A 27,725-nucleotide genomic window follows, 5' to 3' on the forward strand; every position below is an offset into this window, starting at 1 on the left:
ATTGTTCTTTTCACCATTATTTACGCACAGATCACCTCAGATTAAGCAGTGAGTGCGGAGAAAACTGGTTATTTGCATACATGCTCCACAAAGAGCGGGTGCAGGTATGTTTGTAGCTTGCCACTGCTATCCAAAGGGCTGTGCGCACACATTTACATAGTTTAACAGCAAGACAAGCGCAGATGCGTATGGGACCATCTGGTCACGGAAAGAGGGTCAGTACAATTAGATAGCTCAAGGTAACTACACATCTTGCAGGAGAAGTCATTTAAAAAGGAAACTTCCCTCAAAAATCACTGTTGTTAATTACTCTGCACCTAAATCTCACCAGTTTACACCACCTGACTAGCACTGACTTTTTTTTTTTTTGCTTTGTTTGTTTACCTCAGGCCAAAAAAGTCAAATGAAGTGGAGAGATACTATGTGGGCCAGTGCAATAAGGATGCAGCTGGAGTGAAATGAGCCAGAAATGCACAACCTTAGATCAGATCTGGAGTTCTTGAAAAGGGTCAAAAAGTTACTCCGTCACCCAGCAATAACCTCAAAACAAGCAAGAGTCACAGCAGTGCTGTGTTTTAAACAAATCAGATGTGCCGTTCAACATAGCTTCATTTTTTTGTGGACTTTTAGCACAGAAGCTGCCCGATGTTCAGCACAAGGTGCACAGAGGCTACCTTAGAGGCTAAGATCAAAACAGGCCTATATGATATTAAATCAATTCATAACAGATCAGCATTTGGAGGATGAGATATTCTTTGTATTTTTTCTGCCTCATCAAAGCTTATTTTCATCATCGGATATTTTTTAAGGGCAGGGATTAATCATCATGAGAGATTTTCATTAGGAATGTAAAGATATCGTGGATAGATTATTTGACCCATGTCCCCCAAAGCAGAGTCCATTCCAAACTTCTAATAGTAATCAGACCAGATCATCTCAGCGGAGGCCTGATCCATTCAGGTCAATGAGAGTCAACAGTAGGCTTTTAGAAGCAGCAGAGGCAGCCCGAGCGCTCCCTCCCCAGTTTCTGGGTGGTGTGTATGAATCAAACTTGAGAGAACACTGCCACCCTGTGCCCATTGCAGTAACAAATCTCAGATCTGCTTCTAATGTTTGTTAGTATTGAGCGCAGCTGCAGTTTTCTGACACTACACGTATTTTGTCTTTGATGAGTGCTGGCTTACTGGGGTTTTGGCTAGAAGTCAGTGTTTAGACAACAATAAATAACAAAAACCATGAAGCCTGGGTGTTCTTCACTATTAATGTTTTCAGTTTCTATCTTTAGAAATGCTGGGAGAGAAAATGTATGTCAGGGTTTTCTATTCTTTAATGGTATAAATAGTACCAGATGGTTCTTTTAACAGCTTGATGCCTTCTAAGGAGGTTCAGTTCTGACATGTAAAATTCATATGAATTCATATCCTCTCTATTAAGAATATTAAGATATAATTCAAGAATATGGAATTATTCTGTTTAAGGAACAGCCGTTAATTTTTTCTACAACACTAAAATAAGGTTTGTTTATTTAACTTTAGTTAATGCATTAGGTATCCTATTCTAGACCATAATTGATAAACAGCATTTATTGATCTGGATTAAAGCTAATGTCATTATCCAACTCAATTCACTTCAAATTTAGTTCTCTTCCGATCGTGTCAGGGCAGTGAAATCGATAATATTACAGAATAATGACAATAACCATTGAACAATAGAACGTAAAATAAATGACATAGCCTAACCTAAATTAATAAATAAAAATGGTGATTAATTGCTGTCTATTTTATATAAAATGTCACCAGTGATTCACATTTTAAAGATTTATTGTTCATTTGCAATCATTTGTCACAATCATTCTGTCACAGTGTAGCAGACTAAGTGCCGTCACATCAGCTTGTGCAACATTGTTTACCTTCCTGGACATTCAGCTGCTTTCAGGAGAGGTAGCTGTCAGCAGTCATTTGGAAGAGATCTCTCCGGTCAAATGTTGTTGCTCTTCACGTACAGGGATATACCACTGTGCTCGGTTGCTTGTCTGCCCCTTGCATGTCTTCCACTCTAGTGTTGATGTGATACATTCAAGTGGAATACAGATGGATGAGGTTGAAACTATACCCTCCAGACATATCAGGGCGAGACCACGGTGCTGAAGAGGCAGGTTACTGCATGGTCAGAACCCTGGAAGCATTGACGATATGGGTCAGAGTGCTAGCACAATAGCTCAGTGTAACAAATTTTTTTAGAAAATTAATCCACATGCAGTTTTAGCCCTGTACACAATTCCATATTGTCTGTTTTTTGATGAATTGTCGTGCTTAGACAAAATTGGCACACTTAATGATTTGAATAATAACATAATATGTAACACAGTCTCATCCCAAAAAGTCATATAACTGACGTTTTGGGACGTCTTTTGACCATACGTCAATATCCGCCTTTTTAGGGCCCCCTTAAACGTCGGTAGATGGCGATGCCGGGCCGTCATACAACTGACGCTTTACCTTTAACGTCAGTTAGGTGACGGGTTAGGTTTAGGGTTAGGTTTAGGTATGGGGTAGAGTTAGGATCCCATAACCTCATCTACCGACGTTTAAGGGGGCCCTAAAAAGGCGAATATTGACGTATGGTCAAAAGACGTCCCAAAACGTCAGTTATATGACGTCTTGGGATGAGACCGGGTTGTAATATGATAGGATATAATAGGCTACAATTTAAAAAAGCCTATACTATAATACTATATAATTGTCTATACTATAATTGTGATATCTGAGTTTTGTAATTAGTTTTCATTGTGTTCAGTTCATGTTTGCCTGTGTGCCCAATTAATTTGATCTAGTTTCCCAATGTGTCTCATTGATTTATTCCTGTCACTTGTTCCTCAATTAACTTGTTAGTCTTGTCAGCTGTGTCTCGTTTACTTGATTAATTCCTTAAGCCTTGTGTTTGGTTCAGTTTAGTTTGGATGGTGGTTCTGTTCTCTGTTATCATGCGTTCATTGTTAATACATCTTTTTCTGCTGCACTTGGATCTACTACTTATCCTGCAACCACTGTTTGACAGAACAACAGACCGTTTAAATGGATCCAGCAGCTGCTAAAAGAATCCTTCTCGCAGGGGGACCAGTCCCTAGAGAGACACGCACAGGTATCTTTGGACCTTTGCCCATGTCCCTTATGATGACGACTGCCTGTGTGTGCTTTTTCGGACAAGACTCAATGCAAGAGATAAGAATGCACTTCCCCGGAAAGGTACTTTCATGAAGTATGTGGAGTGGGTACTCTTCAATAACGGTTACCCATTCACCATCTGTGAGTGAAGAGAAAATCAGTGTGCCAGTCTGTTCCTTTTAGAGAAATTCCGGAGTCTGTTCCTGTAAGTGAAATTGGAGCCCAACCCAGAGTGCATGGTATTTTCCATAATGGCTCATACATTTGTTTGTCTGGGCCACATGCTTACCTGCTCCAGCCCCTAACCAGAGTCCACTCCAGCCCAAGAGCCTTCTCCAGTTCTTAACTTCATACCTCCTGCCAAGAAAATTTGGGGGGAGGGGGTGCTATACTTCCTTGGTCATAGTGGCCAAGCTAGATTCCTTGGTCAGGACTACGGAGGCTGACCCTTCCTGAACTGTCGGCATCACCCTGGCACCCTGTGCATGTTTTATGACTTCCAGGAGGGCGGGGTACTAACACATTTTGTTTTTCTGTTCATGAGTTTTGTGATTAGTTTCCATTGTGTTCAGTTAATGTTTGCCTGTGTGCCCGTTAATTTGATCCAGTTTTTCATTAATATATACCTGTCACCTGTTTCTCACATAACTCAGCTGTGTCTCGTTTCCTTGATCAGTCCCTGTGTATTTAAGCCCTGTGTTTGGTTTAGTTGTCTGTTAGCATTGTGTTTGGATGGTGGTTCTGTGTGAGTTATCCTGAGTTTATTATTAATAAACCTTTTACTGCTGCACTTGAATCTTGTTCCTACATGCCCTGCAACTATTGTGACTATAATATAATGGGCTATAATTTAATACCATAATGTGTTGAGAGGCGTATTATAAATCTATATGTGTATAAATCAACTTCTATAAAACTAATATCTAATATCAAGGTTATAAACTTTGGTAACACTTCAGTCCAATTCTAACTTTACTTAAAGGAATAGTTCACCCAAAAATGAAAATAATGTCAGTAATTACTCACCCTCTTGTTTTTCCAACCCCGTAAAGCTTTCGTTCATCTTTGGAACACAAATTAAGATATTTTTTATTAAATCTGACAGCTGGATCACTCCTCCATATCTTCTATGGGATTGAAACTTGCAAGCCCAGAAAACTTATTAGTGCCGCTTTCTTTTACAGTACAGTACTTGCAACGCATTCTCACCCCAAGGCGTCACCTTTGACCATGCTTCAATATTTGACGTTTTAGGCGCCCTTTAGCGCCCACTTACATGACGCGATCCTACGGCGTCATCTAACTGACGCTAAAGGAAAGCGTCAGTTAGAGGATGCGGTTAGGTTTAGGTATGGGGTGGGGGTAGGGTACACGCGATCCTAGAGCGTCATCTTACTAACGCTAAAGGGCGCCTAATGGCTCTTTCAGACTGCACGATTTTCAAAGTAGTCAGGTCGCTGCTCTTTTCACACTGCATGACTATCTTGGCCAGCATTCAGTCGCTGCTGTGTTCACACTGGACGATGGATCGGCGACAGAAGGTTTCACACTGCATGACTTTAGAAAAATCGCCGACAGACTCTGTCTAGCACGCTGCACGCAAACTACATTTCACAACAAACACGCGTGAGATATGAAAAGGAAACAACGCGTGACACCACACGTGCAAGACCGGAGTTCTCACGTGAGACTTTTTTTTTCGACCCGGTTGTGGTACAGCTGGTGAAACAGACACGAGTGCTCCTGCCAAATTTCTACTAATTTTTCTTCCATTTATTGTGTCCAAATAGACAGAGAAGAAGCTTTTTTTGTTGAAACAATGCCATATCATGTTGATATGTGATCTATAACTCCTCCCCGAACTCCCTGCTGCTCTGTATCTTGCTCTCTCACTGGCTGCCGGTGATCGCCGATGTAGTTTTCAGTCAAAACACTTTTCACACAGCAGGATTTTGAATCGCCGACAGGTCCAGATATTTAGCATGCCAAATATCTCACGGGCGTCGGCGACTCGTCGGTGATTCTCTCAGTTCGCGTCTTTGTTCATTCACACTGCGTGATTGTCACTCGCGTGAACGAGCGCCGATTTGCCTGTGATTTCGGGCATTTGTCGGCGATTTCTCAAAACCTGTCGGCGAGCCAAAATCGTGGCTAAAATCATGCAGTCTGAACTCGGCATAAAGCGTCAGATATTGACGCATGTCCAAATGCTTCCCAAGGCTTCAGTTAAGTGACGGCTTGGGGGTGAGAATGGGCTGGTACTCACTGTGTACTTACCTAGAAAGTACTGGCTAATATAAGGTAAGTACATGGAACAGGGGTAGGTTTAGGGATAGGTTCAGGGTTAGTACTAGTTATTACCCAGTAATTGTATTTACTAAAATAAGTGCAGTACATAGTATTTACATGGGTAACTGGACTGTAAAAGGAAGCGTTACTAAGTTATTAAAGGCATCATTGAAATGGTCAATCTTAAGTTTATCAAGCAATGAGAATACAGAAGAATAAAACACCATCTCCTAAATCATAAGAACAGGCAGAACAGGGGTTACAAGCGGAGATGCATCAGAGAGAAAAAAAAGTGACATATTCAGCTAAAGAGGGACTGATTACTGCATTGCGCATGGTGTTGCTGGATGACATCCAACTGAGTGATCAACTCCAAAGTTAATGAGGCCTCATAAACATGTTTTTATACCCCTGCACAACATAATCAGTGGCAAGGGTCACTCTGCATCAGAAACCCTGTTCACACACACTAAAGCTTAAAATCGTCATATCAAACAATAAATATATTCGCAAAAATGCAAACATTGCACATTCGCACCACACTCATGCATGCCCATGAATACACACCGAGTTCAGCTCATTCTTGCTCAGTTAACACAGCTGTGGACACCCAGGGGCATTTAAGGTTGTACAGCATCTGCTGATCAGGCGCACTGTCCTAAACTTCATTTAAGCTTCACTGGCATTTGGCCCAACAAAGATAAACATGCAGTCGTATAATTGAATTACAGCGTCTCCACCCGTACAGGGAAGACAGTAGATCGCCACATGCTTAAACTGTGCAACGAGGCATTTGAGCAGCAAGTGAACACATGGCTTTTGCAAAGGTTTGCTATTGCCAAAAAAAGCAGTAGTGCACAGTGAACGAAACACAAAACACATGTGCAGTGTGCACACATATAAATGATTTCGCAGTACCTAAAGGGCACATAAAGGGGTCATGCGATCATGCGAATGTCTTTTTTGACAGGTAAAGAGGCATATGAGGTTTCATTGTTTTCTGCTCTGAAAATCCACAGCCTCATTTGTCTATATATAAACAGTTTTGATGTAAATAGTGATAGCTTCAATGGTGTATATAAAGTTAACAACCGTATTGAGCAGATGGTAAAACATGGTCGAGTGTTTTTGTTAGAGATTATTATTCAGCTGAACTGAGCCTGTTCATTTTTTAAATTAAGCTGAATTTACAATGTCTGACATTCCAGAATGAGATGTCACATTTCCTCAAGTTCCCTCTTGCGTGCTGCCATTTACTTGAGCAAATAAGCATAATTTATAGTGTTTTTCCATGGTTAATATAGTTATTTTATTCCTTGCTCCTGGGGAAATTTCCTCGCTTTATGGGTCATCAAATCTTATCCTGTTTAACATCACGCATATGGAGGATGTGCATTGTGGATAAACAAAATACAGACGTTATACGTTCCCAAGCATCAGAGTTTAAATAACATAATATGATAAAGCAGGGGTTGATTTAATAGCCTAGTTCTCAGTGACCCATAAGATATGTGTTTTAGGAATACAACAAGAGTTAGATATTAGTGACAATATATATTATGACAATATATCTTGTTTGAAGAATGCTCCATCAGTTTTCTTTCTAGAAAGCCATCTGCCTTGGAAGAGTCAGGATCTATTATGTTAGAGTAATAAGATAATTATTGACACAATATTTACTTTGCAAGCTAATAAGTGTTTGTGACAAAGCAATTTGGACTTGAGCTGAATGCAAAAGCTGCTCTGTAGTGGCTGCTGAGTGTATTGCTTAGATAAAGCATTTGAAAAAAGAATCTTATTGTAGGCTATCACGCAGAAAAAAAAAACATTACAAAGTGTCTCTCTCACATGCACACAGTTAATATGCTTTTGAAAGGGAATTGTTACTGTACATATTTCATTTTTTTTTATTCCCATCCAGCAAGCTTTCTCTAACAGGCCAGTTAAAGAGCGGCGTGTGGCCACGAAGCGTCTCACGTCAAAAGCGATTAGCAGGAATGGAAAATGACACCTGAATAGTAAAGCCTTTTGATGCATTGTGGGAGGCTCTAATGCTCAAGAAAGCAAACCCCAAACATCCCACTCAAATAATTGTTAACTGAATATTTGAGGGCTTCGATCGGCTGTTTGAATTGGTATTTTTGGGAGGACACGTCTAAGGTGGAACATAAGCGTAAAATAAGAATAAACTGCACAATGTACTATCTGAGGCCAGTGTGTGTGAAAAGCATGCAGGACAAATTGTACCCATGCCCCTCTCTGCCAGAAGATTAAGTCTAAGTGTGAAATCCTAAATGCTGTCGAGAAAAATACAGTTGCCAGTAATGTCTTATTGTGTATCTGGAGAAATGTGGGTGGTTTGGGCTAGTTGAATTATTGATGTCAAAGATGGGAAAGTAAAAGCCTGTGTTCCCAGTCTGATTGGTTATTCATGGTGTCCAGAATTAGATATTGAGATGAAGAGATTTATGAACTAATTGGTTCAACATAAAAAAATCCTGTTGCTTGTGTTTGGAATCAATATGCTTTTAACTGCCCTACAAAGCAAAAAGGCAGTAACTGCAGTTTTGGTAAAGCATTAATTATTACAATTTTCATGACATTCAAGGCATCCTTTGTTATGTGACAAAACATCTTATCTTAAATGCGTGTCGTTTTAGAGAAAAATGGTAGTCGTTTGTACAGTAACTGCAAAAAGCCCTAGTAAAAGTCATTTTTGTCAGTTCTGCACTCTGCGTAGTTACTGCCTTTTTGCTTTGTAGGGCAATAGCCTACTGCACAGTGAGGCAGCTACGACCACAGCAACTGCCTCTCTGTGCAGTGCAGAGGTTTAGTTTTATGTTCAACACCCATGGCCGTTTCTCAATAGGCCTTTATCTCATTTCCTGGTTTCGGAATGTTCAAAATGTACGGAATGTACACGGAAAGCATGTGTACTCGCACTTCCAGTGGTTACTTACAGTAGTTACCAGAGAAACTATGACTGCCTCCTCTCGCTGGTGCTATTACAGTGTGCTTGGGGACACAAGAAGTGCAAAATACAAAATACAAAGTTCAAACATTGCTCAGAGTAGTATAAACCAGACAAGTAAGGATCTTTTTTATATATATATTAAGTGCTCACGGAAGAGATGAGATTTCCGTTGTCTTTTGAAGGCTGTCAGGGATTCTGCATTCCGGATGATGATGGGCAGATCATTCCACCAGCATGGAACTGTGAATGAGAATATTCTAGAAGTGATTTTGTGGCTCTTTGTGATGGTACCACGAGCAATCGCTCATTGACTGATCGTAGGCTTCTGGTAGAGATGTAGAGCTTCTCGAAGGAGCGAGTGAAAGTAAGAGGGAGCTGAGCCAGTGGTCAATCTGTAAGCAAGTGTCAACGCCTTGAACTTGATGCGAGCAGTGAGTGGCAGCCAGTGCAAAGATTTGAACAGAGGAGTGATGTGGGCCCTTTTGGGCTCGTTGAAAACCAGACGAGCAGCAGTATTCTGGATCATTTGTAGAGGTTTAGTTGCTCATGATGGAAGTCCAGCCAGAAGAGCATTGCAGTCATCAAGCCTAGAAATAACCAGGGCCTGGACAAGAAGCTGTGTCGCCTGCTCAGTTAGGAAAAGCCTGATATTCCCAATGTTGTGCAATGCAAACCTGCATGATCGAGCTGTCTTTGTAATATGGTCTGAGAAGGTCAGCTGGTCATCAAAGATTACTCCAAGATTTCTGACTGACCTTGATGGGGTGATTGAGGAAGAATCTAGCTGGATAGTGAAGTTGTGCTGTAGAGACGGATTGGCAGGGAGGACGAGAAGCTCAGTCCTAGCTAGGTTGAGCTGCAGGTGATGTTCCATCATCCATGCCGAGATGTCCGCCAGACAGCTTGAGATATGTGCAGCTGCTGTGGGATCATTTGGTTGAAATGAGAGGTAGATCTGGGTGACATCAGCATAGCAATGGTAAGAGAAACCATGTGCCTGTATGATTGGTCCCAGTGATGTGGTGTAAATGGAGAAGAAGAGGGGTCCACGCACTAAACCCTCGGGAACCCCTGTGGTCAGTTGATGTGCTTTGGATAGCTCACCTCTCCATGCGACCCTGAAGGACCTACCTGTGAGATAGGACTCAAACCAATGGAGGGAAGTAATCTGTTTCCCAGGCTGTCTCAGTCGAACAATTAACACAGCACCCTCAAATAATCCGACAATCGGTGACAAATCGAAACTAGGCCTTGGCCAGTGACTTGTTGTATTGTCGTGTGATTTATACGCTAAAGTGAGTTTTTACGTGCATATGATAGCCTACGCATTGGTTGGTTCTGGTATGTGTGGGGTGTTGTGTGTGTGTATTATACGTTTGGGTAGAATTAGTATCAAGTGCAAGCGGAAAACTGCGTCTCATATGCACGTAAAAACAAATCGGTTACCTAACGTAACATCAGTTCTCTCTAGATGAGGGAACGAGTATTGTGTAAGCTAGCTTACGCTACGGGAAAGATTAATCTTTTCTGAGATATTGAAGCCATAAAAATTTTCCTAATTTTTGTATCCATTGACAACGCAGTGGAGCAGCTGCAGACCAGGAGCGGATAGCTAGTGAGCTCATTGGTTGCTCTGCGGCAAACTGCTGCAGCCTATAGATGAACTCGCGTGAACTCATGTCCAATGAAAGGCGCTTGTATTTAATGGCCTTGAATGGGGGACCCCGGGGAGCCCTTATAAGTGGGGAATAATGTATATATGTGGCCGGCAAGAGTGCAGGCCAGTGTGTGTGTAATACATAAGCACATAGTGGGAGGGATACACAGAGCGGCGGTGCTAGTCTGTGTGGAATGTGTCCCATCAGTGCAGCTCACCAGGAGAGCTGTAGCGTATTAGACCACTAGTAATTTCACCTGCATGGCGGGCACTTCCAGATTGTAAAATCTGACGAAGGTGGAGGGGGAAGCCCATCCCACTGCCACACGTATGTCGTGAATGGAAATCCCGCTGGACCATGCCCACGATGAGGCCATGCCTGGAGTGGAGTGAGCCCTAATGCCCAGGGGGCATGGCAGATCTTTTCCCGCGTATGCAGCAGGAATTGCGTCCACTATCCAGTGTCTGTTTCGAGGCGGCGAGACCTTTAGTGCGCCCTCCAAACGAAACAAAAAACTGCTCTGAAAAGACGCAGTGCTCGTATTATACAATCTCAGTGCTCTAACTGGGCAGAGGAGATTGGCGTCGCATTCACTATCGGATGCTAGCAGAGCCGATAGGGAAATGACCTGAGCCCTGAACGGGGTACCGATCACTTTGGGGACATAGTCGTGTCTAGGCTTTAAAATGACCTTGGAGTCGTTTGGTCCGAACTCGAGACACGCAGCGCTGACAAACAGCGCGTGAAGGTTGGCTCCCCCTGATCTCGCCTAGGAGGCTCATGTTATAGGCCCGTGGGCCATCATATGCATGTTTGTCAAAATCGGAGAACTTGCGGTTTCTTCATTCGCATCCATTGTAATCTGAGCTTGAATTTGACCAGACTCCCCTGCCGATCGTCACTTCTGGTTAGTTCTTCATAGACGTGGGTAGCCTGGATGCCAGCCCGAACTCCGCCCACAACATTTTTTGGTTGGGAAGTTCGGTCTGGACTCGATCCATTGAGGAGTAATTATGATCAGACAAGAAAAGTTCGGGCCAATCAAATTGCCAGGGCGGGCTTTATACGATGATGGACAGATGATCTGCAAGGACGTAATAATCACGTTATCAAAGAGCGCTTAACTGATTTCCCTCAGAGATGACTGCAGCTGGAGAGATGTATAGATTCCGTTATCACGTCTGTTGTAAAATAAATCGATAGCGCAAGATATTTTTGGCGTCCTTCCTACATGATTCGGGAAAAGTGTAACTTCTCAGCTGGCTCTGACAGTCGCTAAGAAGATGGGACGTAATGAAAAGCCTGTGGTTGTTGTGGTTTTGTCCTTTGGTCGCACTCATGGAGAAGGATGTAAAAGAAGCAACACTCATTATATTACTTCTAAAATAAGTAAGTTCTGTAGTTGAAAACTGTGCTATGCAAAGTAGTTGACTTACTGCGTTGCTCTGATTGGTTGTAGGTCTAACGACTATCCAATTGAGTGCAGAGGGTTTTTTTTTTCCTGGTTCGGTTACGACACCAGGCCTCATAATCAAAGCCCTACGGAGCGGTTTCAGACTCATATTCTCACTCGAATATGAGTATGACGAAGTCAGGCTAAGACGTGGGAGTTATTTTATCACAATTTTTCTCAAAATATCGTTAATGGCTAAATATTACTCCAGTTCAGAAAATCTAGTTGTTTTATCATCAACATACACTATGCTACAGTATATAGGGGTGTCTAACCTGCATGTTGCTCTTAAAAACCTCAAGTCAGTTGTGTATTTAGAAAGATTGTGCATGTTTAAAATTTTGATCTGCTGTTTTCGTAGTTGTGATATCCAGTCAATTGCGGGTGCTCCGCGCTCATGTAGGCCTATATATCCCACCGAAAACAGCTTTAGGCTACCTCGGCTAGTTCTTCTGATGTTTGTCGCTGGCTCTGATGTGCCTTGGGGTTCTAAGTATGCATCAAAACCATGGTCAAAACCATAGGTCAAAATAGCCGCCATCTTGGAACACGCTGCTATCTCCGCCTGTACTTTTAATTCATGGATTTTCAGACTTTTGTGCTGCGTGTGGATGGTCACACGAACAAAATCTGAACTTGGAAGAATGTTTAAAAAAAATATGTGTATTTTTATTTTCTCTGGACTCAATGATAAGTACATGTCCGATCATTGGAACGAACCAAAAAAACTAGAAAATCGCATTCATGACTATGGTGCATTTATTTCTTTTGCCTACATTGAGCCTTATAAAGAGGAGAGGCTTCCCTGTTCCATGATGGCGGCATTCATTCCAATGAACTGCCGTAGCCAAGGTGATCTAGTGTATATAAGTCTATGGCTGGGTCTGATATCTCTGTATGTATGTAATGGTTAACAGGTACAGTAGCACTAGCCCCCCCGGAATATGATTGCCAAAAAAAGCCATGCTGTGGTAAACAGTAAAATGTGAGAATGTTAACATGCAAGTTGCAACTCTGTGTAATTTATACTTTTGTTTATTTTTACACTGTAACAGGACATCCAAGGTTTCTTTAAGAAGAAACCATGTCAGAGACAGATTTCATGCGGAGAACGTTCGCCAACACACGCACACACACACACACACACACACACACACACACACTCAATGTTGGTGTTGAGAATAAAGCACGTTAAATTAATGTCTTGGAGATGTTTTTATTACAGTTTTTTTCAGTTGCTAAATGACAGTGAGCACAACTGGAGCTACATGTGCAAAACTCTAACTCCAGTCTGCACAGCAGCCGTTCATGTGGACCAAACTCTAGCTCGTTTTTCATTGATTGAACACAGTTTTCAAAACTGTACACACTTATCCCATGACTTTAACGACAACCTGCACAATACTATGGATTTACAGCACTTTGTTCAAATGCTAACACACTGCTGTCAAAACCAGTGTTGTAGTACTCGAGACTCGGACTCGTCTCGGACTCGGTCTCGAGACCATATTTTAATGGTCTTGGTCTTGTCATGGACTCGTGTCCATTTGGACTCGGAATTGACTCGTACTCGAACACTTTTTTTTTAGGACTCGGAATTATTCCCGAGTCCACTCGAGTTCAATTAAAAATATATTTTTCATGATTATTAATGTATGTTAATAAAATATTTCTTTAAAGTGATTGACACGCCCAGTGATTGGTGATTTTCTAGTGCGCAACTGCGCATGACAAATTGTAATAAAATTACTTTTAACACCACCTACTATGTGGCCTTTTTACCCTAAACTGATCACATTCAGTAAAAAAAAAAAAAAAAAAAGGATTTCTCTAAGTAAATAAAAGTAAATTAGGTAATCAACCCTCACTGGTCTCGGTCTCGACTCGGACTCAACCGTCTCTGGTCTCGGACTCGACTCGGACTCGACTCTCTATGGACGCGGTCTCGACTCGGACTCGACTCTCTCTGGTCTCGGTGTCGACTCGGACTCGAGTGAGGTGGTCTCGACTACAACACTTGTCAAAACTGTGAACCACACATTCAAAACAGAATAAATTTCAGCCTTGTGCCTTTCACACACTGCTGATTTTCAAACAATTTCAACTGAAAGGCTGAAAACTTGTGGCCTAATGCTTGATAGAGGCAGGGGGTTACAGTATTACAGTTTGTACTTTTAGTTTACAGTAAACCTTTTTTTTCTCATTACTGTCATTCTGTAAATTACTACAGGCTATAGACTATGGGCTATATGCACGCATAAATTCCGCATTTGACGCAAGGATGCTCGTCCATTTCCAGTTGTGGAGATTAAAGCGGAGAAAAACCGAGGAAAACGGGATTAGAGTCTTCAAAATTTACTGTCCTCTAGTCTTTGAAATGAAACGTACATACTGTACGTTTAGATGTAATTTTATATATAGTTATATTTATTTAATATAATTTTAAAAAGAAGCATAAACACAACGAGGGGTGTCTGTTTTATCTGTTTTTGTGACTAACGTTTCTTTAGTATAACCATGGAGTAAAAAATTCAATATAAATTCTCGGTATTGCATTGGACTCTACGATCGGCGGAAGTTATCGAGCATCCTTACCTTCACCGGAAATACCGCTGTGCATAGAGCCCATTGAAGCAAACTGCTAATTTTCAATTGTTATGTTCTATAAATGTAAATAAATCAAATTACTGTAAAGAATGTCACTCCTTTCTTTGAATAAAATATTACTTTGTATGAAGTCACTGAAATTGTTGAAACTGGAAAGATGAAGAGTTTGTATTTTCTGTATTGGTGTTTGATGCTAGTGTTTTTCCTCTCAGTGTGTTCTGAGTGACAGTGTGTGTTATCTCAGTGAGGGTTGTGCATGTTGTGTACACTGAGCCTGTTTTGAGCCGTGTGTTACTGGAAGAGTTGTGCTCAGGTGACTGTTGGTAATGCAGACTAGTTAGAGTTTTGCACATTTAGCTCCAGCTGTGCTCACTGTCGTTTAGCAATTAAAAAAAAAAAAAACTGTAATTATAACAAAACAGTGTGGTCCAATCCATGTCAGGCTCTTGTTTAGTGCCACATTTAATAACATATTAGGACATTGGGCATTGCAAATAGGCCTATTTTATATATATATATATATATATATATATATATATATATATATATATATATATATATATATATATATACACACAATACAATACACCCCATATAGTCTACTTTTAATATGGCTATTATTGATCACTAAAACTGACGTTTAACAACAAGAGAAAGGGTTGTTATTGCAAGGGGTTGTCGCATTTCATTTTATAATCAGAGTAGGCTATGCATATTAATGTTTTATATTTTTAAAATGTAAAGAGCGGGTTGTTTTATTACGTTTTGTTATATGCATAGGCTATAGGTAGATATGCTTTACGGGGTTTTTTACAGTAATGAAAAAAAAAAGAGAAAGAGTGCTGTTTTTCGTTTCCATTCCCCTGGAATGGAAAAACATAATTCGTTTTATTGTTGACTAAAATATACTGAGAACCGGAGTAGCCAGAGCTGAGAGACCACTTAACGCTGCAGTTCCACATTCTCCTCAGAGCCGTTGCTCTCCTGAGTCGAACCTGGCTGACAGGTCCAAACTTTGCGTATACTTTCAGAAACGCCCATCTCTTCAGATCACGGAAGCAGGAAATGCTGGTTTCTGGTGCACCTGACGCATTGTCAAACCGTCTAGTTAAAACATAGCAGGGTGAAATAATTCGTTCAGCCATCGGTAAGATACAACATTTCTTGCCTACATTTTATAATAAATATATAAGTAGGCCTAACTTATGCGGTGCTATACTTCGATTAATATATTGATGTTTCAGAATAGAGATGGAAATTGTAAGAATTAGGCTAGATTTGATATTCCATAACGATTAGCTATTTTAATACAGTTGAGGTCGAAAATATAACGTTTACGGAATTTAACGTTAACGTTACAGCCTTCAGCAGGTGTTGCCAATGACATCATTTCAACAGACAGATAACAAAACATAAAAGTAGGCCTAATGCTGTTCTTGTAAAATATTTGTGTACCTAGACGTTTATTTTTTTAACAGCATGTTAACATCACAGAGTTCTTAGTTTATGTATATTTCAGACATGTCGAAATTGATTCATAAGTAAGTCAAATATCTCCAACTGATTCACAAGTGTTTTGATTAAAGAATCGGTTCAAAATAGTTTGGAAATTCATTTAAAAGAACCGACACAAAAGATTCGTTTGGGAATTGAACTATTGTCGAACTGCATATGGCGTTAAATAGCCTACGTTTTGCTTCTTAAACTTAATTAGGCTTATTAATTAATTATAGTTTATGATTTATATATGTTTTTAATGACATGTTAATTTTAATGATCTTTTCAAACGAACTTTTTAGGTCACCATGTCAGAGAGAGATGAGGAAACATTCAAGTCTGTGGACTTGAAGCAGCAAAATCAAAAGTCTCCAGTCTTGTCAGAGCAAGATGAGGAAACATTCGAGTCTGTGGACTTGAAGCAGCAAAATCAAAAGTCTCCAGTCACATCAGAGAAAGAAGTTGAAACATTCAAGTCTGTAGACTTGGAGCAGCAAAATCAAAAGTCACCGGTCACTATGCCCGAGAGAGAAGATGAAACATTCAAGTCTGTGGACTTGAAGCAGCAAAATCAAAAGTCTCCAGTCACTATGTCAGAGAAAGACGAGGAAACATTCAATTCTGTGGACTTGAAGCCGCAAACTCAAAAGTCTCCAGAACCAGACATCTATCCTCAACAATCTCCCAGTGAAACAGAAAAACCCAGCACACCTGCTTCAGAGGCCAAGGCAGAAACCACCCCCTCTCCACGTGTCTCAGCGGTCAAATCTAAATGGCAAACATCTACACAACAGTTTAAAGTCAAGAAATTTTTTGTCCTCAGGGTAATGTTTACTTTTTTGAATTCTCATCAAAGTCTCTGTTTTCTGTGTTGACTGCAAATCGATGTTCTACTGTGTTTGTAATCATTCTGACACATAATCTACACTTCTATTGTATGTTGAGTGGTGTGGGGTAAACAAACCACGGTTGTTCTGCTGCAGTACAATAGAGTGAGGATATTCATACAACAGGTGTGGTCAGCAGCAATTGCCTATTCAGCAAACAATGATAGTCTTAATACTCTTCACTCGTCGAGTACTGACATGTCTGCCAATATTCAGTCATATATTCCTCGCCTGCAGAGATCACTGAAAGCTGTCTTCCTGTTTTCTGTTTCCTCAGTTGAGCTGAGGACATTTGAATAGCAAATAATGTCTGTTGGCCAGCTCAAAGACCACATTTTGTTTTGTGAAAGTGGTGAAATGGGATCACTCATCCCTCAAAACCATTTTTCCCCACTTACTCTAAAATAGAATTCCATTTTTCATGACTTCTTTTTAAGAACTATATTGTACTGTATTGTGTCTGGTATTGTAATCGGTGGCATCGTTGTCTCTGTATCCCTGGTGTGACACAACACTAACAAAATAATAGTTATTTTCATAGTAGTTAGAAATTAAATCTTATAATATTTCGAATTAAAAAATTTCAAATAAATAAAACGGACTTGCCAAAGAATGTTGCCTCCAGGTAATTTGTAGGAACTTTTCAGTATACAGTACATCTGGCATACAAAGCACATCGAGGCTGACATTCGTTTAAAGTTTTTGTCAATTTCAGTGTTTCTTATATGGACACAATGTGCACAAGAACATGAAATGCTAACATTTGGTTTCAAACACACCCTTTTGTGAAACTTTTTTTATATGAACACTGGAAGAACATTGTGAACATGACATTTTGCACTTCTTCAATGATTAACTGAAAAAAAAAATGTGTACAGTTACAGTTTATGGCTTCAACATCACAGACATTGTTTAACAAATAGTTTGTCTAAATAAAATTGTCTTGTTAAAGGAACTCAGAACAAGTTTAGTTTGCAGAAAAGAATATTTTAAAATGCCCCACTGGCCCCTAATGCACAGATGTCACTGGTTGTGATATTACTTGATGAAGATTAATTGTTGTGTTATGTCACATTTTAGCCTGGAACATTGGACCATGGCATTGAAGATGTTAAATCTCTGGTGGATCCCACAGAAGATGGTGCTGTCCAGAGTGTTTGGCTCATGGCTGAGTAAGTGTCTTTCTTTTTCAAAAAAAAAAAAACAAACAAAAAAAACAAAAAAACAAATTGGAACACTCTTGTTTAAGAGCACTTTTGAAGTAACCAAATATCGACTGCTCTGCTAATGTGCAACATTCATGTGGAGTAAGAGAATCTCATTTAGTTCTTTCACATGGCACTCACTCCAGAACACAATCCATTATCTTGCTCTGTGTTCTGTAAATAAGTAAAATGTACAGGAAATAAAGTGAAATAAACAGGGAGCAGAATGGGGCTGCTAAAATACATTTTGATATATGTGTTGACAGATGACAACTTCTATCTGTCTGTGAGCAGGCTTTCAGGAAACAGTTTGAAGGCCTTGCTATGTGATAATTAATAATATATTATATTTCCCATGCTCCAGACTAGTACCCAGAAGTACACACACACACACACACACACACACACACTTATTTACAGATCTGTGGTTTGAGTTTAGGATTGAAACAAAAGTTGAAGTTCATGGAATTCATTCTTTTTGACTGATACATTTATTATGTTAGACATTGTAAGAAATAGCTTTAGCTGTACCTTGTCTTTTTGTGCTGTCAAAACAAAGACACTTGAAATGCATAATAGGTTAGTTGCGTTAAATTACCTTTAAATAGTCTCGTATTCCAGAGGTATGCATTATTAAAGGATTCCTATAATAATTAAATGCATTATATTGCCCTGTGCATGCCCTCACATTGGCCCTCATTTATCAAAAGTGCGTACACCAAATTTCCAGCGTACACCCAAAACCACGATGACTTTGAGATTTATCAATATGGACGTTGGCGTATGGCACGCTCAAATCCTACACCAGCCAGGAGGTGGTGTACGCACATTTTGAGTTAGTGAGGAAATGCGCAGAAAAATTCCTAACACCACAAACCGCACTGGCAAACTAAAAGATATGATATGTTATTATGACCCTCTGTAAAAAATAAAATAAACAAACAAAAAACAACAACATAGTAGGCTAATTAATTATAAACTTCAGTGTTTATTTTTGTGCAACATGGAATTCAATGTTTTATTTGTGTGACTTTACCAAAGCATTTGATTTGTTAGCATATGTATTCCTTCAGTTGCGAGCCTGTGGACTTTACCCTGCCGTTTCAGGATTAGCTATCCCCGGCAGGTGCGCACGGACTCGGTTCGGTAATGAAAGGCTTTCAATGACCAAAAATAATTCAGACTGACAAAATAATAAAAAATACATTCTTCTTCTTTTAAATGATAATAATAATACAAATCATAATGACATCTTTCTTCTAAATATCAATAAGCGTCATTAAATCATTATAAGAAGAATATTACAAATTGTCATGCAATTATTAATGTGAATGAATGGTACTTCACATCACATCATCATCATCACTATTATACGTGTGACGTGATTCGAAATTGAATGCTAATTTCAAAAGGCGTGCTGTAAAATAATGCATTGTGATAGGTCATTTCGGCTCCACATCGGAGAAGTTTCTCTTCTTTGCCGTCTTCCGTGTGTCCATGGCGTAAAATGAGGGCGTGGGGGGAGCGGAGACTTGAATATTTAGGGGCGTGTTATTTTAATGACGATCGTTTTCGGCCGTGGGATTTATCAAGGGCAGGCATTGCGTACACCTGGATTTCAGAGTGTTGTGTAAGCATAATCTTACACCAAAATATACGCCCGTTTCTACGCAAGAATGATAAATGAGGACCATTATGTGCATAATTAAAAATAAATGTAAAATGAGCTCATATAAAAATTTACAGTACCATGTGAAAGTTTGATATACTGAATTGCTAAAAATGTTTTACTTTTACTTCCTCATACTAATTCAAGAAGTAATACCATTTTATTACATTTTTAATTAAAAAAGATACAAAATTATCATTCGAGGCTTAATCACAAAGCCTTCTATGTGAACAGTCGTCCAACTCTTTGAAAACCTAGTAGTAATTTAGGGCTCCAGGCTAACATTTGGAGGTAGTAGCACTGATGCCACTAAGTTCTACAGATGGTGGCGCCAGCACCTGATTTGGTATAGTAATTAGTTAATTTAATCTCAAAATGACTACTGTTTTGCATTGATAAGTACAGTTACTCATAATTATATTACATGTTTGTTTATTGGAAATTCAACAGTAAAGCACTGAGCTTGAATTGAGATGCAGATAAAATTAACTAGTAACCTAGTAAGACCCCCTCCACAAGTCAATAGGTGCTGCTTTGCCACCATCTACTGGTTATAGTGGTAATTTCATGTCTTTTTTAATATAAACGCGTTTCTCTGTCACAAAATATTAGGGCCCTATTTTAACGATCTAATCACATGTTCTAAAGCGCTCTGTGCAAGCGCACTGAAATCCACTTTTGCTAGATGGGGAAAAATGGCCGGCACGCCAGGCGCATGGTCTAAAAGGGTTGTCCCTATTCTCTTAATGAGTAATGGGCGTGTTTTGGGCTTTACGTGCAATAAACCAATCATTCCCTTTAAATGCCAGTTGCGCTCGTGCCACGGTGGATTCGTGATTTATTTGAAAAAATTTGATAGGAAAGACTCAACGCGTCTCCAGAGAGCAAACGGATCTGCTCGTGCGCGAGATTAAAGCGTGCGAGCAGACCATCTACGGGACAAGCCGGATTCCATCACATATTTATTTACACAATAATAAACGTGGCGCAGGACGTAAAAAAATGATAACTGCGTCGGGCTGGAAGTGAACTAGCAAAAAATACTCGGGTCTCGTCTGGCGCTGCATTACGCCGAATGTATGATAGGGCCGACGGTTTTCTTACATCTTTTAGTTTTAAAAGTCATGACATTAATAATATTTAAATTGGATAATATTTAGAGCTTTGAAGTTCTTTAATAGTGTGAAGCACTTTAAAACTCTCAAGAGGTTTTAAGAACCCTGAGATGCATAATGTAAAAAAAAAATAATAATAATAATTTCTGCCACAATACCATGGTTACAGTTAGCATTACTACATTAAATCTTTGGTGAATGTTGATTTGTGGACTGGAAAGCCTTCTATTACTTGTTCATTCATGGCACAATGTTTCTCCTGGTTTCCACGTCAGTGCTGTTTGTTCTGATATCTGTGAATTTGAATGCTTCCTACAAGATCTCCCTGTGATGCTGTGAATTCCCAAACTTTCTCGATGGATCCCCCAGCGCTATGTAATAATGGTGTCGCGTGTCTGCTAGTGCTACGAGCTGGTAAACGGTCCACACTACGTAGCTCAATCGAGTGACACAGGTTTCGTTCCACTTTTGTTTCATTTGCTGTTTGATTTGCTGTTGCTGGAACCAGTGCGACCTCTAACAAAATGTAGTCGCACTGGCAGGATTTTATTTTTTTCGCAAAATCCGACCATTCGGTCCTCTGGAGCGCTGTTATTTAGTGGTAAAGGAAGACTGTAGAGTTTAACAAGTCTTGTGACATCGAGAGAAACTCTTACACCATGCTTGCAGTATTACATCCAAAGGCCCTGGGGCACTGCTGTGAGCCAGAGCTCCTGTTAGTGTGTGGTGTGTAAATGTTTGTGTTCTTTCATACCTATTGTACGTCCCCAGACCCACATACTCAGCCAAGGTGAAATTATTCCATTTGTCTTATCAGAAGTAAACAAGTAAAAAGTATACCTAAATAAGACACCAGGATGGATAAAAGCCCTGTATTTTAGTAAGATTCTCATGTGCTGTTTTTGTCACTGTCAAGATCTGATGTTGTGATTAAGAGAAAATACATTCACATAGAAGTTTACACATCTGGATACAAGTCTTGTGTTTTTACCTTGTCATCACTGAGTAAGTTTCACAATTCCTTGCTGAGAGAAAGTTTTAAGAAATGAATAACATGCACTGCATCTGTCTTTGTCTCATGGGCAGAAGCTTTCCATACACTTTTCACTCACTAATTGGGACGAAAGCTCTGACAAAAGAAATGAGATTTGGTGTTTTGAAAAAAAAAAAAAAAGTAATTCATGAAATAAAAAGTAGCTTATGCATTTTCCAAAAGTAGCTTATGCATTTTTGACACATGTTTCTGGGATCTAAAAATGTGGGCATACATAATTTAAGAAGAATGCCAAAGGCAATTGCAGATATTTTGTAGCTTTTAGAATATGTAGGCCTACATAATTGAAACCCACATGATTATAGAAAATTTTGGTGTGGATGAACTTAAAATAAAATAGTTTGGTCTCTTTTTCTTAGGCTGTAGGCCAAACAGACCTACTGCAGCTTACAAATGTGTAATGTTTCTAAAAAAAAAAAAAGTATTAAGGGCTTCAATTGGTTTTTAAATTGAGGTCCAGGAAAATGCTAGGGGGTCTGTGAAAACTTTGAAATAAAAAAACGCATGATATTGGCAAAATAATCACATTTGCATATTTTTGTAAAAAAAAAAAAAAAAATCACATTACTTCTGACAGTAAATCAAGAATGCTTGAATGTTTCCAATTTTTTACAGACAGTATTCTGCCTTGAACTGTTCTCTTATATTGGGTAGAATAAAAGATACACTGTCAGTTTAATACAAAGTAAATATTTTCTACATAACAAGCTTGACATGGAAAAGTACGGAAGCCCTGAACCGCAAGCTGAGGAAAAAAAGAAAGAAAACTTATCTCGTTATTACAACATATCTCATTATTTCAACTTAAGTCGTTATTTCAATATCGTTATTACAACGTTATTTCGACTTAAGTATACTAAACTTACTGAACTTATAATAAAGTATACTACAAAAACCAGATAAGTCCAGAGAATTAATATTTTCTCTTTTCCTCCCATAGAAACTTATAAGAATGCTAAATGTAGCTTAATGTATTAGAATGCCCCTTATTATGTCGAAATAACAAGATATTTATGTCGTAATAACGAGATATTATGTCGAAATTCCAAGATATTATGTCGTAATAATGAGATATGTCGTAATAATGAGATATTTGGACGAAATACCGAGATATTATGACGAAATAACGTCTTAAATCCAAATAACGAGATATGTCGTAATAACGAGATATTATGTCATAATGACAAGATATTATGTTGAAATAACGACTTAAGTTGTAATAACGAGATATGTTAAAATAACAACTTAAGTTGAAATAACGAGATATGTTGAAATAACGACTTAAGTCGTAATAATGATATATGATGAAATAACGACTTATGTCGAAATAAAGAGATATGTTGAAATAACAACTTAAGTCGTAATAAAGAGATATTATGTTGAAATAACAAGATAAGTTTTCTTTCTTTTTTCTCACCTTGCGGTTTAGGACTTCCGTAGAAAAGCCTGCTGTTGCCATTTAGAATAACTGGTATAGAAACAATACTGTGACAAGATTAATTCATCTACATGTGCCAAACTAATCTGTCAAACTCTAAATTAACATATGTACAAGAACTTGTTTTAGAATCCTTCTGTGCTTGATTAAAGCTGTGGAAGGATTGTGAATGACAGATTTATGGGAATGTAGGCTGTTTGCTGGTGTAGTTACATTGATGTACTTTATGCAACACAGCAGAGGTCTGCAGTCGGCCCAGTGGGGGACCCTTGCTAACATGTTTCAAATAATTAAACTCATGCTAATTAAAGATGCTGTAAACGATTAAGCACTGTGAAGTTCCTGCCAGACTGCCACAGACATACTGCTGAAGCATATTTCATGGCGAAGCAGCAGAACACTAGCACGTCATCTCAATGTTTTCAAAGTAGTCAAAAGCAGCTGTAGCAGAAAAGTAGCAACTGCTTATGAAGTTGAGTATTGTTCAAGGAGCTTCTGCATCATATATCAGAGCACTGCCAACGAGGCTTTGGTTCTGACATTGGCCAGAATGTTATTATTGTGCATTGTAATACCCATATAAGTAATACCCATATGTTTAATGCTCTCTCCTTTTCCTGTGTAGGATCGATCATTGGAACAATGAGAAAGAGCGTTTGGTGCTCATCACAGAGAACACCCTTCTCGTCTGCAAGTATGACTTCATCATGCTTCACTGTGAGCAGATCCAGAAGATTCCACTCAACTTCATCGACCGTATCAGCCATGGTACCTTCTGCTTTCCACCAAATTCCCTCCTGAAGTGAGTAAAACCCTTTCTTTCATCAGTATCAGTTCATTCCTTGTTGAAGTTGTCCACATCTCCCTAATGCAACAAAAGGTTTCTGAACGTTCTTCATTTGCAAGCAGTTCCTTAACTTTTAACCGTACATCTGATTTTAATACTTTTAATCAACTGTAACCGTCAGAACCAAAAATACAAGCATGGAAAATGATCTATGCTCCACTGATTGTTATTGTGCCACCTGTTGTCATGTGTAATGAAGCCTTGTTCATTCGAGAACCCTCAGAAGGTATTTTTCTTAGAAACATCTTCCACACTGGCTTATTGCCAGTTCTGTTAATCAGTTGTAAATTCCTCCCCACCTTTTGCATGTCATGCTTAATTGCATGATAAGAGGAAAGTCTGGGGAGAGATAGAGCACAAAGAGAGGTGCTCCATATGTAGATGACTAACTTGCAGGGCTTGTCGAGAATGAGAGATGGGCTCCTGTTCTGCTTCAGTAAGGACATTGAGGATGTGATTGCAAGTAAAGAGAAGTCAGTGTTTCTTTAACTGCTTGGTGGTCTTAATAGTAGCTGGACACCTGGTTGAAAATAATTAGTTATCGAAAGGTTAAATGAATAGGACTGTTCAAAAGGTTTGGGGTCAGAAATATATATATATATATATATATATATATATATACAGTCTATATATATATACATATATATATATATATATATATATACAGTATATATATAAACATATATATATATATATATATATATATATATATATATACAGTATATATATATATAGTAAGATGCATTGAATTGACTTTTGCATTGTTACAAAAATAAATAAATAAATAAATATAATCAAATAAATGCTGTTCTTTTACTTTCCATTCATTAAATAATTCTAAACATTTTACATTTTATATATATATATATATATATATATATATATATATATATATATATATATAGTTATTTTAAATTGTAATATCATTTCACAATATTACTGTTTTTAAAATTGATTTATAAGTATCTTTTTGTTACTGTTATTGCACATCAAATACTGTTAATATATACTGTCAAATATACTGTTATTGCACATCAAAATTAATTAAGTACTGAATAAGGTATTGGATTTATGTTAGTAACATATTTTTTTTTTCATAACTGAGTTGCCACTGGAGTACTCAGGTGTTCCAACTGTCATCAGTAAGCTGTAATATTCTCACATTAAAGCACTTTGTATTTTTGTGAATATTTAAGCCAATGGCTTTTGACTCTCATTTATTTCTGTAGATTTCTCCATCCTCCATAAAGCCTTAAACAGACAAATGAGGAAAATCTGAGACCATTTTCCTTAACCGTATTAGCAGTTTTTACAGGGTGATAATACCCACAATGCAGCAGGATTTGACAAATGGTATCAGAGGGGAAGGAGGCCAGAGCCTCTTTTCTTCTCTTAATTTTTGTGTGGAGGGATTATGTGAATAGAAATGGGATGTAAGGAGGACTTTATAACGCAGGGAGGGGAGAGCTGTCAGTACAGCTCTTGTGTAACCGATTAGTGGTAGAAATTAATGTAGTCCTTTCATCCAAACCTTTTAAAGCTGGCTCAGGGGACACCAACCCAAGTAAAACTAATTTGATGAATAAAACGTAATGTGGCATGAAGTGCTTAGGAGAGGCAGGCCGTATTGGGCTGACTTTATCTCCCCACATTACATTCAATTATAAATAAAACGCCACTGAAAACCAGAAAGGCAAGCTTTAAAGCCACTCTCTTCCTTTTTCCTTTTCCTTCCATTTTTGCTTAATCATTTCTTTCCATCTCCCTCATTATTTTGTCTTTTCGCAAACTTAATCTCATGCTTAAGCTGTCAGTTGTTTATTAAAAAAAAACTGTGCATGCAGTTCTCCGCTCATGTTCTCCTATTTACTCACTTTTTACCACTTAAATATTATTCTTATTGATATACAGGCTGTCTTCAGCTTTAGTCACTGCTGTTGAGTCCTTCATTCTGTTATTGTCAGTCACCTGTTAGATGTTATTGTACAGACCCCATTTACAGTACAGAAGTGAGACAGCAGAATGCTAAAAAACTCAAAAAGGTAAACCTCAGTAAATACCTAACGCCACTGTCCTGCATCAGTCCGATGAATTAGTGAATATTGAGTGAATGGAATAAATCATACAGCAAATTGTGATGCCCCACATCACAATGTAGTTGCATGCATTTGTGCATTCAAAAGGAAAGTTAAGGTGTGTTCACACTTGTAGTTCAATTTTCTTGTTCTTTTGGTCAAAGAAAATTATACATTTAACGTTGGTTCACTTAGCGTTCCCAGTGTAATTTTTTAAAGGACACCTCTGGCACAAAATAAACCTTTGATCTAATAATACATTGGTACCCAGTCAACTGTTGTCTGAGATTTGTTTTCATGATAATCGAATGTAAAGAGTTTTATCTCTAAAAACTTTTTAGCTAGTATAGAGCATAGTATAGAGTTTATATAGTATAGTTTAGCTAGTATAGAGAAATGAAAAATAAAAATCGCTAGTTAATACCACTAACAAGGCTCAAAATAGCAACACAGTCTCATGAAGATGCGCATCTATAACATGAATGTCATTTCTCGTGGCATTAATACGCTAAAAATGTTTTTTTGCGTGCTTATGCTACACACTAAAAACCCTGGGGTAGGTTTAGGGGGGAGAAGGTGGGGAGTTTGTGCGTATTATGCGCCAAAAAGTGTGTATCATATCCACGCGAAAAACGCGTACCATATACACGCAAAAACTGTTTTTGGTGTACAAATGCCACGAGAAATGACATTCGTGCTATAGATACGAACTTGATCGGGCTCCAGAATAGCCCCACACTAACACAGTAACATAATGAGGGTTTCTACATGCAAACCGAAGCATTGAGACTTTGTAAGTACAGGCAGTTTAATAAGAAGATATTTTATAAAGAGAGTCCTCTTCGCATACAGGCAGGAGCCATCTTTGAAAAACAGTCTCTGCAAGTTTGAAACACGAACGCCGTGCCAAGTGACCTGTTCGATCGGAATTGCGTACAGTATGTGAAATCTAATTACATGGAAATGCATGAGTTATATTTGTTTAAGTTTGCACTGTTTTGGGAGAGGGAGGGCATGGGCAAGAGGTTTTTGTAGTGTAGAATGTAATTAATAACATGAAAATAATCAACTGTATCAGCCAGAATTTGAATGTGCATTCTTATATTCTCAGCTCTGTCGAAAACATTTAGTCATACATAAAACCTTCAAGCCATCAGATTTCCAACAATCAGTGCAGGACATGTGGGGAAAAAGTGTGCTGATTATGTGTGGGCTTTTGCCATGAGTCATTACAGTGATAAATGATGGCTAATGCCTTTACTGAGAATGAGAGAGACAAGCAATTTTTTTTGAGACTCTCTACCCTTTCGGTTTTTATTTTCTAAGCCTCTTAGACAGTACACCTCTTAAGAAAGAGCACTGGATTTTTTAAATTTTGAAATTGATTTTTTTAATTAACTTTTTTTTTTTTTTTTTTCATGATAATCAGATTTATTTACAGTGCAGCCCAAAAAAATGCAGTGGCTCCACTATGACCAAGTTCTATCATGAGTAAGGTTTACTTCAGATGTCTGAAGGCCACTGATATCTTCCCTTAACTGCAGGGAGAATGGTTCATGGTGGTTTTGAATGAGTCTTAGCCCCAGTGTGGTGCAAAGAGAGTTCATTCACTGTGGCTGGATAAAGAAGTGTGCAGTGTTTTCAAAAAGTGCTTTTCACCCAGACTGTCTAGACAAGGTAATTACCCATCTACCCTGCACATCACTCATGTGTCCTCAGTAGCTCGTGCTGACAAGAGCCTTAAAAAAAAAAAAAAAAAAACATTTTTGCGGAATGTTGCTATAAAAATATAA

At 38.7% G+C, this 27,725-nt stretch overlaps 1 protein-coding gene across 1 annotated transcript in view; it reads left to right on the plus strand.

Moving 5' to 3' along the window:
* The first annotated feature begins 15,118 nt into the window (after window positions 1-15,118).
* tprg1 (tumor protein p63 regulated 1) overlaps window positions 15,119-27,725 on the plus strand; it is a 28,471-nt gene continuing 15,864 nt past the window's right edge. Inside the window, exons 1-4 of the mRNA XM_039691638.2 lie at window positions 15,119-15,292; window positions 15,945-16,466; window positions 17,610-17,701; window positions 23,636-23,812. Coding sequence (XP_039547572.2) covers window positions 15,951-16,466; window positions 17,610-17,701; window positions 23,636-23,812 — 785 coding nt within the window. The 5' untranslated portion in view covers window positions 15,119-15,292; window positions 15,945-15,950. The remainder of the gene's footprint in view (window positions 15,293-15,944; window positions 16,467-17,609; window positions 17,702-23,635; window positions 23,813-27,725) is intronic.

This window comes from Pimephales promelas, chromosome 8 (assembly GCF_988280905.1).
Source record: "Pimephales promelas chromosome 8, fPimPro1.hap1.1, whole genome shotgun sequence".
NCBI classification, from domain to species: Eukaryota; Metazoa; Chordata; class Actinopteri; order Cypriniformes; family Leuciscidae; genus Pimephales; species Pimephales promelas.